Genomic DNA, 16,399 nt, shown 5'->3' with positions numbered 1-16,399 from the left:
CATGAGCTCCCACTGCAATGCTGTGGCAAAAAGAGCTAAAGAGATGCTTGCATATATAGACAGGGGAGTACTGAGTAGAAGTATGGAGATGATTTACTACATCCAGTTCTGATGTCCACATTTTAAAAAGGATGTTGAAAAACTGGAGAAAATTCCAGAGCTAGAGAAAATGATTTACATGAGAGACTTTAACAGCTCAATCTGTTTAGCTTATTGAAAAGAAGATGGGAACTCTGGGACTTGGAGTCAAACTAAAAAACTGCCCATAATTCCTCTCCTTTATCCCATCATTCATTTGGCTTTTGAAATCTAGCACCATTTTGAAAGCACTCTCAGGCAACGTGGGGGAAACTGGGAAAGACTGTGATCCTCACAGTGATTAATATAAACAGATTGCTGCAAGCATAGCATTGCTGCAAGCATAGCATAGCATAAAGTCATGCAGTGACTTTATAACCAGGGTAATAAAAGCACCTCACACGTTCTTGTTAACTGCTGGAAATGGCCCACCTTGATTATCACTACAAAAGGTTTTCTTCCCACTCGCCGCCCCCAACCCCGCTCTCCTGCTGGTAATAGCTCATCTTAAGTGATCACTCTCCTTACAGCGTGTATGATAACACCCATTTTTTCATGTTCAGTGTGTATATAAATCTCCTCATTGTATTTTCCACTGAATGCATCCGATGAAGTGAGCTGTAGCTCACGAAAGCTTATGCTCAAATAAATTGGTTAGTCTCTAAGGTGCCACAAGTACTCCTTTTCTTTTTACCTAAGAAAGAGGAGGCTGAAACTTCTAGATCTTTTCCTGAAGCAGCTTTACCAAGTGGACTGCCATTTTGGGGTTCAGCCAACTAACAGTGACAAGTGGGACAGGACAATGCTGCAGACCTGGATTTCAGCACAGGGCCATGCTGAAGCACAAGACATGTCTGCTTAATAATGAGGAGTATTACACATGAGTATGTGAACTTCCCATGAGCTGGAATCACAAAGGACAACACCTGACTGCACACCAGCATTTAAACGAGGAAATATCATCCAGACAGGATGATCCTGGGACAGTAGAGGGAACACAAGTAAACAGACAGACTGACTCTGGTACAAGCAAAGTAGTGTGAATAGGAGGATTTGGCAGGCGCAAAACAGTATTTTGAGATGAGGATTCATCCACACCTATTTTGATGCAGGTAAACTTATCCCATATCTCAGTAAATCCACTTCCAAAGGTGTTTAATAAACGTTAAAGCGTCAGATGATTCACAACAAAAAGTTTAGTTTGTACATGCAAGGTACCTTATCGTGAAATACCTCACATTAACTCACAACACATTTCAAGAATCTCTAGATTTGAGGGGTTTATCTGTACTGAACATACAAAACTTTGGAGGCCCAATCATCATTGGAAATGAGACTGCCACATTTCCAAAGGAACTTCTGAACCGTTCCTGCAAAATTTGCAAGTGCAACTGATTTCACACACGGGGTGCTAATTTTCATGTACATATGTGTGTGCTTGCATGCATAAATTAGCACTTGTAAGTTTTGTGTGTGCAATATACACTAGTTAATTTCACATGAAAAATTCAGGAAGATCTCAAAAAGCAAGAAAAGATTACATCTACATGAATGTGAGAGGAAGAGCTAAAAATATTGAGTAAAGTCAGCAAATTACAGATGATCATAGATCTCTGATAGGGGACAGACCACAGGCCTCAGCCTTACATCTTTTTGTCAAGAAAGCCCACCCCAAGCAGTAGACTGCAGCACCGTATGAAGAAACATAACAAAGTCAGACAAACAGAAGATAAATTTGTCAAATGTAGAACTTAAGCTTTGCAAGATAAAAGTACTAAAGGATACTCCTATCTCCTGTAAAAATAAATATCAGACAGGATTAATTTAAATATCATTCTGAGTTTACTTGCAAACATGACAACAAGCAGGTACTGACTCCAGACTGACATCAACTCTCCAAATGCTTGTCAGATTAAAATACGGACAGTTTAGAATGTATCCCTCTGTACTGAATTACTAACTCAAATATCCCAAATTCAGATATTAAGCCTGATTCTTCTCTCACTTACACCTGTGTAAATCAGGAACAACTTCACTGAAATTAAATGGTACAAAACCAGCATAAGTGAGATGAGAATCAGGCCCATTGACAGTAAAACTACATTCATCAAATTATTTTAACCCAAAAGATTACAACATCGTAAAAAAAACTGTCAGACAAAGGATCATATTCTTTATTAAAGAGCAAAACTTAGCCCTATCTCTTCCTTTCTTGCAGACCATCAGGCTATTTTGCTTACCATTTTAAGTCATTTTAAAGATTCTGAATCAGTTTGCTATTTATCCTGTTGCAAAACAAGTTCTCCTCACACAGGATACAGCCCACTAGTTTACAATTAACCAAGTTTGTTTCAACTAATTAACAATTCTCAATATCATTTAAGTTGTCTGAATCAGTGTATATTATGAGCCATTTTGAAATGTAAATCGCTGCAAACTGGAGGCTGTCCAGACTACCTGCAAGAAAAGTGAGCATTTTCCTTTCCAAGCTTTACAGGGCCAGATTTTCAAACAGTAATAAATAAAAGTTAAATAAATACATATTTATTTATGTAAGTTGTATTAAATAAACATATGAAAATAAAAGTTAAATAAATACATATTTATTTATGTAAGTTGTATTACATGTGCAACTGTGTACACCTCTTTTAAATCATCAAAAACCATTATTACATGCTCAAATCAAAAAGAAAACGTATGTTACTATGAACTTCATAAGTATGGTTCAGTAACAAGCTGCAACATAATTACAGGTTGCATTCTTATGCCATCTCCTTACCTTCGATGCTCATCTAACATTAGCAGAAACATAAACTCTGAATCTTGTTTAGCATTATTTTCTCATATCAACTGGTTTAGCATACATGCTTTAAACTCTACAGTGACACCCAATAAAACCAGTGTTCTCACGAAGCACTGCAGTGGTGGCATGACAAGCTACTTTAATTAATTTAATGCATTCTACTTCTAAATACTTCAGGAAAACACTTAGGGTTATTTTACTTGTTTCTTTTATTAATTTTCCTTAATGCAAAAACCCATTTCAATTCACATTGTACTAAATGTTTTCCATTTTCTGTGAGGTAGAAAATGAATGGAACACGTAGGTTTCTTTCAGTGACATAGTAAGAAAACACCCTTTTGTTCTGCAGAGTATTGCTGTATTGTCTGATATACAGCCTGATCATAAAGTCTTTACAGTCAAAACTAATCCCTAGAGTTAGTTCAATGGGAGTTTGGGCTGCATTTAGACTGCAAAATCAGACCCTAAGTGTAGAATAGTATATGATTTATAGTATAGTATTTATTCTATTCATAACTGGTCAAATCTTCGAGTCCTTACTCATTCTACAGTCTGTCAGACCTCCAGCTGACTTTAATGATGGATAGGAAGAAGATATCCATCTTGATTTTTTTTAAATCTGTCAGCTGTCTTTTTTACAGTTGACCAAAGAGGTGTGGTTGACACTGTTGCAGATGCAAGCAGGAGGTGGTATTCATTTTGAGTGCCTCTGCTTCTGTCTTTGTGATAGATCCCAGAAGGTAGTTTGGGGCACTTCCTTTGGGCAGTTTCTCATCTTGCCAACCTTCCTGTTAATATGTATATAAGGTCACTAGGGGGTTAAAGAGAGAAACGTTGGCTATATCAGCACTTTTGTAATACAGGTTTGCACTTTAAGGGGTTTGTTAGGTCCTATGGTGCTTCTAAGGTTACAGCTGCAGCTAAGAGCACTTTTTTCTATATGTGCCTGGTGAATCCTGTGACCTCTTCCCTTAGATGCAGATCTTGATACCATTAGCAAGCCTTTGTTACCTCAAGACTAATATATACTGTTGTAGTGGGTTTTACGTGGGGCTACATCTTGAGGCCATCTGGAAACTAATGTAGCTAATGTAGAATGTGACTGTCCACATACTAAGCAGAGTTTCATGGCAAAAGCATGTAAGATCAGTGCTTCATGGTCTGCACTGTCTTCTCTAATTCCCAGTTGGAGTTTAAGAGCGCAGTTTTATTCTGAAAAGTGACAATATAAAAATGGCACTTTCTTCCTCAGATATGCTCCCTGGGGGATTCAGAATCCTATCTACTGAACATAGAGGCTTTAGTGACAAAAATAACTTTTTACTGCTTTTTACTCTCATCAGGTCCACAGAGCCAACCCATCTATGAGAGCATGAGCTGTATTCTATTTCTTTGTCTGCACTATTTACATAACTGTTTACTGAGTTTGTCGGTTATATCTGTGAAAGAAATGAGATTGCATAAAGGGTGGAATCTGACCTTCCAAATCCTTATTATAAGTATGGCTGTTGATTAATCGCAGTTAACTCATGCGATTAAATAAAAAAAATTAATTGTGATTTAAAAAATTATTGCACTGTTAAACAATAGAATACCAATTTAAATTTATTAAATATTTCTGGGTGTTTTTCTACATTTTCAAATATGTCGATTTCAATTACTACAGAATACAAAGTGTACAGTGCTTACTTTATATTATTTTTTATTACAAATACTTGCACTGTTAAAATGTTAAACAAAAAAATAGTATTTTTAAATTAACCTCATACAAGTACTGTAGTGCAATCCCTATTATGAAAGTGCAACGTACAAATGTAGTTCATTTTGTTACATAACTGCACTCAAGAATAAAACAATGTAAAACTTTAGAGCCTACAAGTCCACTCAGTCCTACTTCTTGTTCAGCCAATTGCTAAGAGGAACAAGTTTGTTTCCATTTATGGAAGATAATGCTGCCCACTTCTTAATTACAATGTCACCTGAAACTGAGAATAGGCATTTGCATGGCACTGTAGTAGCTGGTGTTGCAAGATATTTACGTGCTAGAGGCCAGTGCCAGATAGCCAGCTGCGCTAAAGATTCATATGCCTCTTCATGCTTCGGCCATTGGTCCTGAGGACATGCTTTCATGCTGATGACACTCATTAAAAAAATATTGTGTTCATTAATTTAGTGACTGAACTCCTTGGGGGAGAATTGTATGTCCCCTGTTCTGTTTTACCCGCATTCTGCCATATGTTTCATGTTATCACAGTCTCGGATGATGACCCAGCACATGTTGTCCATTTTAAGAACACTTTCAATGCAAATTTGACAAAATGCAAAGAAGATACCAATATGAAATTTGTAAAGATAGCTACAACACTCGACCCAAAATTTAAGAATCTCAAATGCCTTCCAAAATCTGAGAGGGACAAGGTGTGGAACATGCTTTCAGAAGTCTTAAAAAAGCAACACTCTGATGCAGAAACTACAGAACCCGAACCATCAAAAAAGAGAATCAACCTTCTGCTGGTAGCATCTGACTCAGATGAAGAAAATGAACATGCGTTGGTCCGCTCTGCTTTGGATCGTTATTGAGCAGAACCTGTCATCAGCCTGGACGCATGTCCTCTGGAATGGTGATTGAAGGTGTAAACAAAGTGTAAACAAGAAGCAGGCCGCATTATTTTCTGCAAATGTACACAAATTGATTGTCTGAGTGATTACCTGAACAAGAAGTAGGACTGAGAGGACTTGCAGGCTCTAAAATTTTACATTGTTTTATTTTTGAATACAGGTTTCTTTGTACATAAATCTATATTTGTAAGTTCAACTTTCATGATAAAGAGATTGCACTACAGTACTTGTATTAGGTGAATTGAAAAATACTATTTCTTTTGTTTAACATTTCTACAGGGCAAATATTTGTAATAAAAATAAATATAAAGTGAGCACTGTACACTTTGTATTCTGTGTTGTAATTTAAATCAATATATTTGAAAATGTAGAAAACATCCAAAAATATTTACATAAATGGTATTCCATTATTGTTTAATAGTGCAATTTAATCGCATGATTAATCACGATTATTTTGTTAATCACTTGACAGCCTAATTATAAGTAATGATGCCCAACAAAGAAAAAAACCTTGACACTCAACCCAAGCTAAATTTTCAAGACTTACCACTTAAAGAAAATAGCTTCCATTTGTTAAATAAACTACAACTTGTTTTGGAATCAATGAAAGATAGTGAATATGGAATTTCACTATACTGTGTTTACAGCGCCATTTTTCAGAATCGACCTCACTTTAAGGTATTGGCTTTACCTTATGAAGTTGTAAATGGATTGAGTCCTGATTATTGAAGGGTATGTCTTCACTACCAACGTTAAAGCGTTGCCGTGTAGTCCCACTGTAAAAAACCCACCCCCAGGAGGGGAGTAGCTACCCACCCCCAAGAGAGGAGTAGGTCTCAGCAGTAGTGCACTGTCTACAGTGACACTTTACAGCACTGAATGTGTTTTTTCACACCCCTGAGCAAGAAAGTTTCAGCACTGTAAAGTGCCAGTGTAGACAAGGCCTGAGAGACTGCGGCTGTGTTTACACTGCCATTTTTGAGTGCTAAAACTTTAGTCGTTAGTGTGAAAAAACACTCCCATGAGCAACAAAAGTGTTAGCGCTGAAAAGCGCCAGTACAGACAGCGCTTTATCAGTGGGAGCCGCGCTCGTTCAGGGTGGTTAATTTTTATTCCTGGAAGAACCACGGCAGCGCTGTAACTCAGGCAGTGTAGGCATACCCTGCCTCTCTCGAAGATACTACAGCAGTTGCAGTCAGCAGAGGCATTTGAGGAAGCACCTCAGTAGTTTAAAGAGTAAGCAACTGATGGCAGGGTGTTTCCAGAAAGAAGTCCTCACCTCTGGAAATCACCCTTCTCTGTGGTCTGCCAGAGTCCAAATCTGTAAATCTTCTGGGCACACTAGGAGGCTCATCTGGGGATTTTGGGAAGGGAGTGGGTTTAATGCTAGAGAGTTGTGATAAATATTATGGTTTTAATTGTGATGGTTGGCAAGCATTTTTATGCTGTTCAATGGGTGGCCTATCTCATTATATATGTAAGGTGAAATTCTGAACACACTAAAGTCAATAGGAGCTTTGCCACAGACTTCAGTGGACCCAGAATTTCATCCCTTGTGTCTTACCTGAATTCTGTTTTCATGTTCTACAATACAAATTTGTAAAAGCACCTGGAAGACTGACAAATTGAATCAAAAGAAAGAAATAGGTCCATAGTGAGGATTTAATGCCTCAAAGGTGTCATTAAAAAAATCAATCCTTTCTTCTTAACTATAACATGGAGAACAAAACTATATGAAACCAAATAAATGGATTCTTTTGAGTCACTAAAACTAAAAAAAGTCAATTTTTTTTTAAACAGAAAAAAAGTTTTAGCTTTATGATATAATGGCTGGGTAATAAATTCCTGAAATATAGGCATACAATGTCATAACACTCTTAACAATATGATTTAAATGTTCAATTCCATCTAAGACCAAGTGAAAAAATTGATTTTTAGCAAGTAGTGTCTCATCTTTTATATTATCCTATGATGTCATTTTACTTAATAATCTGCATTACAACTTAACTGGGCTCAAACTGGGTTGACAAACTAACCATTATAAATGTTAGGGTACCTCTTACATCATTCCAGGGTGCAGATTTATGAGCTGCCTTGGAGAAAACATTTAATGAGTAGCCCTTTAATAGCATATTTCTCAGAATAGTAATCTTCCATCAGCTAAAGATTCCAGACAGCCTCCAAATGCAGCTTTGGAATCTGCTCTGACTCAGTGACTATAACGGTTAAGTTGAAGTGCACATAGGCTCAAGTTCACACAAGTATCAGATTTTGTTCCTTTTGTTCTTTATTCAAGATGCTTCGTTTCATCATGATTTGCTTAAATATAGCTTTTCTCTTCAGGGAAATTGATCAAAATTGATCTCACCACTGGATATTTAATTGAGGGGGATACATAGAACCAGCCACATGAACTCCATTTCATCTGTTCTTTTGTATTTTCAGTACTAGTGACAATGCTTTTGGTAGGCTGGTTCCAGTTGTTTGTTTAAACATCACATTCAACTGCAGTATTAGAGTTGTACAATAATAATACAAAGCACTCAAACGGTACTATTCACCCACAGTGTCACAGGTCAGGGCAACTGCAACTGTATTTCCTGTTTATGATCCAGCAAGGGCATCCATTCTTATGTTTCCAGCTCTCCAGCCATCGTCTCTTTTGGACAGAAACAAATGTCTCTCTCCCTCCTTACCTGAGTTTTTCCAGGTTGCACAGCTCCCTGTCTACTCTGTGAATTTCCCAGCAAAGTCAGACTGCTTGAGCAGGCCTACTTTTTCTCCTCAGTGATGGTAGACAGTGTAACTGCTACAGTTAAGTTATCACACAGATCTTTCTCAGCAAGCACATGTATACTTCAGGTGAAAACATTACAGAGAAAACATATTAAAACAATAGAAGAACCTACACGCATGCTAATAAGCTTACCAGACAACACCCCAACTCCACTAAGGGCTCTGGCCGGTTAACAGTCCTTCACACCCCCAATTAAGGGTTTTTCTGTGGTTACCAGTTCAGAACCGCTTCGACTCAAAACAAGTACCCTCCTGAATCTGAGAGTCACTCCTTTATCCAGCTTGGGTCTTTGAAGGGACGGTAAATAGGTAATCAGCCAGACAATGGGTCTCTCTCTGAGGATGGATCCAGAGGTGGATAATTTGCATTCTCCTCCTCCCAAGTATTTTCTAGGAATCCCACTTAATTTTCTTTGTCTGGCACATTGTCTCAAAGAGTCCTTTAAAGCTTATAACTCTTGCCAGGGTTTACATTAGCCATGTCTTCTCCTTAAAGAAGTTATATACCATTCCACAATAATACATAAACATTTGCATTCTTTGTACAAATACAACTCCTCAAATACATAAACTTAATTCAGTATGGTTTATTTCAGGAAACTGCCATCTCTGTCACACAAAGATCACAATATTTTACAAGGGTGAGTATGAATTCCTATTCCCACTTTACTGAAGTGGAAACGGAGGAAGAGTGGTTAAGGGACTTGCCCAAGACCACACACCAAGGCAATGGCAAATCTCCTAATTCACTGAACCACACTGCAGCCTGTATTTAGGAAGATGGGATCAGCAACGATGATGTTAGGGCGTTAGTTAATTGACAAAACAGAGGAAAAGGAGATGGCCATGCTACAGGGTGCACAGACCTCTCGCATGGACTAACATGAACAGGCTGAGAGATAAAAAGGTGTTGCCACCATCTCCACCTATTTAACAGTTCTTAATGTTCCCTTCTTCAGTACCGAGGTTGAAGCTAATTTTATTTATGCTGACATTTACGGTGCTTTGTTCTTCATCAACCCACATGCATTATAATGTAGGTAGTTGCTCAGGGTGACACTGGCTTAAATGCTTCAGGGTCTCTGTAAGTGGAGATGATCCCCAGTTGGCTGATTATCAAAGGGAACGTATACTGTTCAAAAAAGATTCAGACCAAGTTTACATCAGCCTTTGCCTGTGTAAGCTCTAACACAGGCCTCTAGTGGCAGAACACCTACCAGGAATAGGTTTTCCTAACCAAGATTCTGGATTGGACCCTCCTCAGGAACAAATTTTGAAACATTTCAGATCCAAATCCAGATCCAAACTTCCCAGCTCTGGTTTATCTCTATCATGAACCCGAACCAAAATCTGAGTATGAACTACCCTGAATTTGGGAAAAGTTTGAATACAAATCTTGATCTCAATCCAAATTTAACACCTCACACCCATCTCCATTTTAAATTATATAGATGTATTTTATGCTCATAATAGTAAGGGATTAATAGCAGCAGTGTAATATAACCATAACCTGCAAGTCACAACAACTTTGCTGTTCTAGTACTGGACCTCTCTCTTTAGCAACCATTGGGCCAAATTGTATAATATTGTCCTGATATCACGTGAAAATCTGGGGATGAGGTTGAGACCATCAAAGTAATTTTCAGATGCGTTCTGAACCAGGATTTGCCATGAACTCTCCAGAACTGATGCATTAATATACTTTATCATCTAAGTCCTGATCCAAAGGTTCTTATCCCATTTGCTAGTCGCTCCAATTGTCTCATTATTACTGTATGTGTGGAACAGAGAGCTTAATTTGGTTCCTGGGTGTCATATGGAATTGGTCTCCTCTGTACTGAATATGTATTACACTAAACCGTGGTTAAAGAAGTATCATTGCGGGAAGCGAGGAGATAGGATATATTGTTTTTTTTTATTTCTTTATTGATAGGGTCAACTTGAGTAGCAAGCTGAAGGTCTGGGCAATTTACACACAGAGAGAAGTGCAATGGGGCTTTATTATTATTATTATTATTATTAATTATTATTTTTAACAAACACATTGCTAACTCCATATTACCAAAATGTACAATCCAGTTATTGCCTCTTCAGAAACGATTAATGGTGTCTGTATTTTTAGCAAAGTACTGTATTCTGTGGCTCTGTCATTATTGAAAATTATGGTAACAGTGCAATCTCAGGCATATGAGCTATTAACATTTTAATGACATTTACAAAACAATTAATAAATCAAAATGATATAACATATTCCTAAAAACTGTGACACAATTCTGTCATATTTTATCCTAAAATCATTAAACACATTTAGGGTAATCATCTGAAAAAGAAAAGATGGAAACCCTTTTTTTTTTTTTACAATTGATAAACACATCTAATTCTTTTCTTATGTGCAGCTTTGATTATACAACTACGATTCTCCTTTGTCACTTTGATGATCAAGTGCATTGTTCTATGCAATGCACTTTTTTTCTATTGTAACAGCACTATCTTTGGGGGAAAACAGAGAGAGTTATGTGTGTTGAGGTCTTTTTTGCAATAGTGCTAATAACCTATTTCACATAGCTACTTTACAAAGAAAATCCCAACGTGAAAAATTAAAGGGATGTCAACTAAATTTATGTTTTAGTGCAGCCTATGCCATTTTCTTAAAAACAAAACCATATACTGTATCATCAGTTTTGTTTTACTTTTTAAACAAACACACACACATATTCTTTACCTTACTTGTTCAGTACAAGGTACAAAAGCAAGGAATCAGATCAAAGCGTTAGCTAACCTTCAGAGCTGTTGTTCTGACCATTTTCAGATGACATCTTGTCAAAAAATGTTTTCCCACCTTTCGCGTCTGAATCTTTCACAGAAATGATGGAATGGCTCCCAGGCTGATTTTTGTATGTTGGTGAATGCAAACTTCTCTCAATTTCTACTTCCTGTTAGAAGACATTAAGGGGATGTGTGTTCAAAGCTATCAGTAGGAAACAGATGTGGTTTTCTGGGGGAGGAGGGTGTGAGGAGGCGTGGAGTGGGGAGGGGGGCAAGGGGATTCCATTTCATGAGTGATGTTTTCCAGTATGTTACAGGGTAAATCTCTTATAACTTTGCAGAGAGTTACAAATGCATGGCTGCTGCTTAGTTTACATTTCAACAAATGGTAATGCCTGGCAATAGCTTGCCGTTCTCATTTGGTGTTTCTTTCATGGTTCCCCCGCACCCGCTCCTCCCCAAGAAAGAGAAACCGCGGTGATAAGTGTCACAATAAAAGACACCAATTGCTCACATAAGATGTATATTTGTTCAAAGAAAAGTGGACAAACGGAATTTCATTAATTGGTATGTAACATATATAAACATTAAAAGATGGGTCAGAGCAGACGTACGCAGTGTGTGTCTTAGTCAACAATTTGATTTTTAATATAATGTTAACCCTGTTATGATATTTCAAATGCATTTTATTAATCACAATGGACCATCGTTCCACCTTTACAGTTACTACAGTTATCACCACAAAAAACGTCTACAGTACTTTGAAACAAAATGAGTGAATAGTTTCTAAACCAAAACTACAGTGTCACTGAATTGGATGCTTTGGCATGCTGTTTGTTCCCCCACGTGATGTGCCACTTAGTACAGACCTGTTCACCATCTTGGGCACATTGGATCTAAAGCTTTGGACAAAGCCTTTAAATTAAGTAAGTGAGCCGAGACGGCTCCAGCAGTAAAAATTTACTTTATATTTCAAGGGAATAGGCTGACAGATCCCTGTAAACTGAGAGTATAAAGAGGGTACATTTTCCAAACAACTATAAAGCAGAGACATGACAAACAAGTTACTTATGACATTTACTGCTTTTTAAATATACTGTAACTAGAGCTATGTGAAAATGGAATATAACAGCTCATAGCTTTTCAAATACTCTTATTACAGTATATAACTTCCTATATTATATTTTCTCATATCTGTCATCTTAAAAGACAAAGCTCTTTTGATAAACGTCTATTCGGCAAATTTTGTGGCGAGAATATAAATTAGAGCAAGAATTACTCAACACTTTTTCAGTGTTGTGAAATATTTGAACACACTTAATCACAACATTTAAAGAAATAAAATTTGTTGCTGGTACCTTCCACTCTTTGTAGTATTATTTTATTATCTAAGAGTGTTTACAGAACGCTCAGTGACAAATTACAAGGTGAAACACTCATACATATAAAAGCTTGTATATTGCAGAGTGCTGTTCAAAAGATGTGGTGCCTGATTTTCAGACAGCACCTCCATTTTTGTATCATAATGAACTCTAGGTACAAAATTATGGACACAGTTGTCAACAGAAACAAAATTGCTCCTCTGAAAATGCAGGCATGGCTGAGACCTATCTTAGAACCAACCCATTAAGACTAATAAAGTGGAAATGTTGGGGGAGGGGAGGAGTAGGGTGGCCAGATGTCCCGATTTTATAGGGACAGTCCCAATATTCAGGGCTTTGTCTTATATAGGTGCCTATTTCCTCCCATCCTGATTCTTCATGCTTGCTATCTGGTCACCCTGGGGGATGAAAAGCACTTCACAACAATCATATGCCTTTTTGCATCTATAAGAGTCATGCTAACTAATCTGATAGGTGGGTGAGTAGCAATGGAGCAGGAACTCTACTAACCAAGTTCACATCAGAATGTTGAGCTTATCCATACCATTATTTTCTAAGCAAAAAGCCAAGTTCATGAAGAATCCATCCACTGGTGGTATTTAGGTCCTTAGAATCATAGAATCATAGAATATAAGGGTTGGAAGGGACCCCAGAAGGTCATCTAGTCCAACCCCCTGCTCGAAGCAGGACCAATTCCCAGTTAAATCATCCCAGCCAGGGCTTTGTCAAGCCTGACCTTAAAAACCTCTAAGGAAGGAGATTCTACCACCTCCCTAGGTAACGCATTCCAGTGTTTCACCACCCTCTTAGTGAAAAAGTTTTTCCTAATATCCAATCTAAACCTCCCCCACTGAAGCTTGAGACCATTACTCCTCGTTCTGTCATCTGCTACCATTGAGAACAGTCTAGAGCCATCCTCTTTGGAACCCCCTTTCAGGTAGTTGAAAGCAGCTATCAAATCCCCCCTCATTCTTCTCTTCTGCAGGCTAAACAATCCCAGCTCCCTCAGCCTCTCCTCATAACTCATGTGTTCCAGACCCCTAATTATTTTTGTTGCCCTTCGCTGGACTCTCTCCAATTTATCCACATCCTTCTTGAAGTGTGGGGCCCAAAACTGGACACAGTACTCCAGATGAGGCCTCACCAATGTCGAATAGAGGGGAACGATCACGTCCCTCGATCTGCTCGCTATGCCCCTACTTATACATCCCAAAATGCCATTGGCCTTCTTGGCAACAAGGGCACACTGCTGACTCATATCCAGCTTCTCGTCCACTGTCACCCCTAGGTCCTTTTCCGCAGAACTGCTGCCTAGCCATTCGGTCCCTAGTCTGTAGCTGTGCATTGGGTTCTTCCGTCCTAAGTGCAGGACCCTGCACTTATCCTTATTGAACCTCATCAGATTTCTTTTGGCCCAATCCTCCAATTTGTCTAGGTCCTTCTGTATCCTATCCCTCCCCTCCAGCGTATCTACCACTCCTCCCAGTTTAGTATCATCCGCAAATTTGCTGAGAGTGCAATCCACACCATCCTCCAGATCATTTATGAAGATATTGAACAAAACCGGCCCCAGGACCGACCCTTGGGGCACTCCACTTGATACCGGCTGCCAACTAGACATGGAGCCATTGATAACTACCCGTTGAGCCCGACAATCTAGCCAGCTTTCTACCCACCTTATAGTGCATTCTTCCAGCCCATACTTCCTTAACTTGCTGACAAGAATACTGTGGGAGACCGTGTCAAAAGCTTTGCTAAAGTCAAGAAACAATACATCCACTGCTTTCCCTTCATCCACAGAACCAGTAATCTCATCATAAAAGGCGATTAGATTAGTCAGGCATGACCTTCCCTTGGTGAATCCATGCTGGCTGTTCCTGATCACTTTCCTCTCATGCAAGTGCTTCAGGATTGATTCTTTGAGGACCTGCTCCATGATTTTTCCAGGGACTGAGGTGAGGCTGACTGGCCTGTAGTTCCCAGGATCCTCCTTCTTCCCTTTTTTAAAGAAAACTCCTGTTGGTAGCTTTGGAAGTCCTAGTGGTTTTATCAAGTCAGGTTGGTCTATCAATATGCCTTGCTGTCCCTAGTTCTATTAGGGCCTGATTCTCAAGTATGCCAAGACTGCTTCACAACTCTTCAGCAATGCAAAGGAGCCTTAAAATGAACATAAATTACATTTACACACATCTTAAGGGCCCTTTACATTGCCAAAGTCAGGTACTGTGGCTTTAGTGTAAATGAGAATCAGGCCCTTACACTCTATTTTCATTTGATTCATCTTTGAACCTAGAAGAGTACTGTACTGGACTTGATTGATCTGAAAACCTGCAATGTAATCCCTGATGAGATGAAGGTACTTACTGCTACTGTATGTCGTACATTTGCACAGTTAATTTTCCTTATTTGGAAAGAAAATACTATACATCTTTAAAGCACAGAATAAGATCTTGTAATTTGCTAAAAACTTTTTCATTTTCTTCAACAGGGCCCTGAAGTATTTCATTGTTACATTGGTTTTGTACTCCAGACAATTTTTGTCTTTATTTTTATGCAAATAAGGCAACGGTGAGCTCTCAGAATCATATGAGCTTATCTAAAATGGCTAAATAGGACATGTTTTAGAACAAAAACCAGCTGACAAGGCCACAAAGAAAAAGACAAATTAACATTTAAAAACAGGCGTGTGTGTATGTGTGATATATATACACACACATAGATATAATTTGATTTCAGATGTATTTCAGGTAAATCAGTGATGGGCTTTTAAAAGTCTTTAATCAGAATCAGATGGGAGTACATAAAAGTGATAGTTTAGTTCAATATCATCTTTAGGTACCAGGAAGATTTAAAACCCTTGAAAAACTCACAGTGCTAAAATATAAAAAATAAAATTAAAAAAGTATGATTTTTTTAAGTGACCCATGACCTGGAGGCAGAGTTCAGGCAATGACCACTCCCATACTGGCATTGTTATTCCAAAACAAAGTATCTGGTATGGAGGTAAATTATACAGTGTAAAAACTCGCGGAGTAGAGGGGAAAGATAGCATCATATAAAGAGGCAGGGAATCAAGGGGGTCTACTTTTTAAAAAAAAAACATAAATGACACATTTTTTCAGCATATCAGAATGAGTGGTGACTGAGCAAGTTTTCAGGGCACCCAAATGAGAAGCCTATATATAGATCTAGGTCTTTCTCTTGCTTTAATAGTATTGTGGTGTGACATTCTATACCTTGGGGGAGTGTCCTGTAATCCCCATATTCCTCATTTTTATATAATCGTGATCTTACATATAAAGCATGCCTTGTAAGGTATCAGGGCAAAGGTTATGACCTGCTGAATGTCATCTCTCTCTCCATATATGTTTAATATTAATGCATATGAAGTTATGAGAATTGTATTGTATGGTTGTCACTAAAACATGCTGTAAGTTGGGGAATCAGCCAGATATTAGCTCCACAGAGGCAACAGTAAGGAAAAGTAACCAGCACTCGGGTGTGGTGTTAAACAACCCATCAACAAGGGAGCTACAATTCAATGACTCACCTGTATGAGGTGGAATTGCTCAACCAGGGGAATCGCTCAACCTTGCCTGGAGACTCATGCCCACCCAGACATGCCTGGACTTGTGTTTTCCAAGCACATGGACTGAGGGTATAAAACCGAACATAGGGGGCCCACGCTTGGCCTTCCTCCTTCACCCTCCTACGCTGCAAAAAACAAGGACACTCTGAAGACTGCAAATGAGGAGATTGGCCCAGATTTCAAGGGTGAAATCTGTGTACTATGAACTGCAAATCCAGTGGGGAAAGAAAAATTGCTTAATCTAGATGTTGCCCAGTCTAATAGGGTTGAGAGTTTAGACTGCGTGATTATATATATATATATATATTTAGATTCATAGATATTTAGGTCAGAAGGGACCATTATGATCATCTAGTCTGACCTCCT

General features: G+C 38.3%; 1 protein-coding gene across 1 annotated transcript in view; it reads right to left on the bottom strand.

Annotated features, from left to right (window-relative positions):
• The window catches only part of XIRP2 (xin actin binding repeat containing 2), a 158,872-nt gene that overhangs the window by 59,961 nt on the left and 82,512 nt on the right, over positions 1–16,399 (bottom strand). The window contains exon 2 of the mRNA XM_048869980.2: positions 11,076–11,229. Coding sequence (XP_048725937.2) covers positions 11,076–11,229 — 154 coding nt within the window. The remainder of the gene's footprint in view (positions 1–11,075; positions 11,230–16,399) is intronic.

This window comes from Caretta caretta, chromosome 11 (genome assembly GCF_965140235.1).
Source record: "Caretta caretta isolate rCarCar2 chromosome 11, rCarCar1.hap1, whole genome shotgun sequence".
Lineage (NCBI taxonomy): Eukaryota > Metazoa > Chordata > Testudines > Cheloniidae > Caretta > Caretta caretta.
The sequence above is the reverse complement of the archived record's forward strand: the minus strand, read 5'-3'. Positions and strand labels throughout refer to the sequence as shown.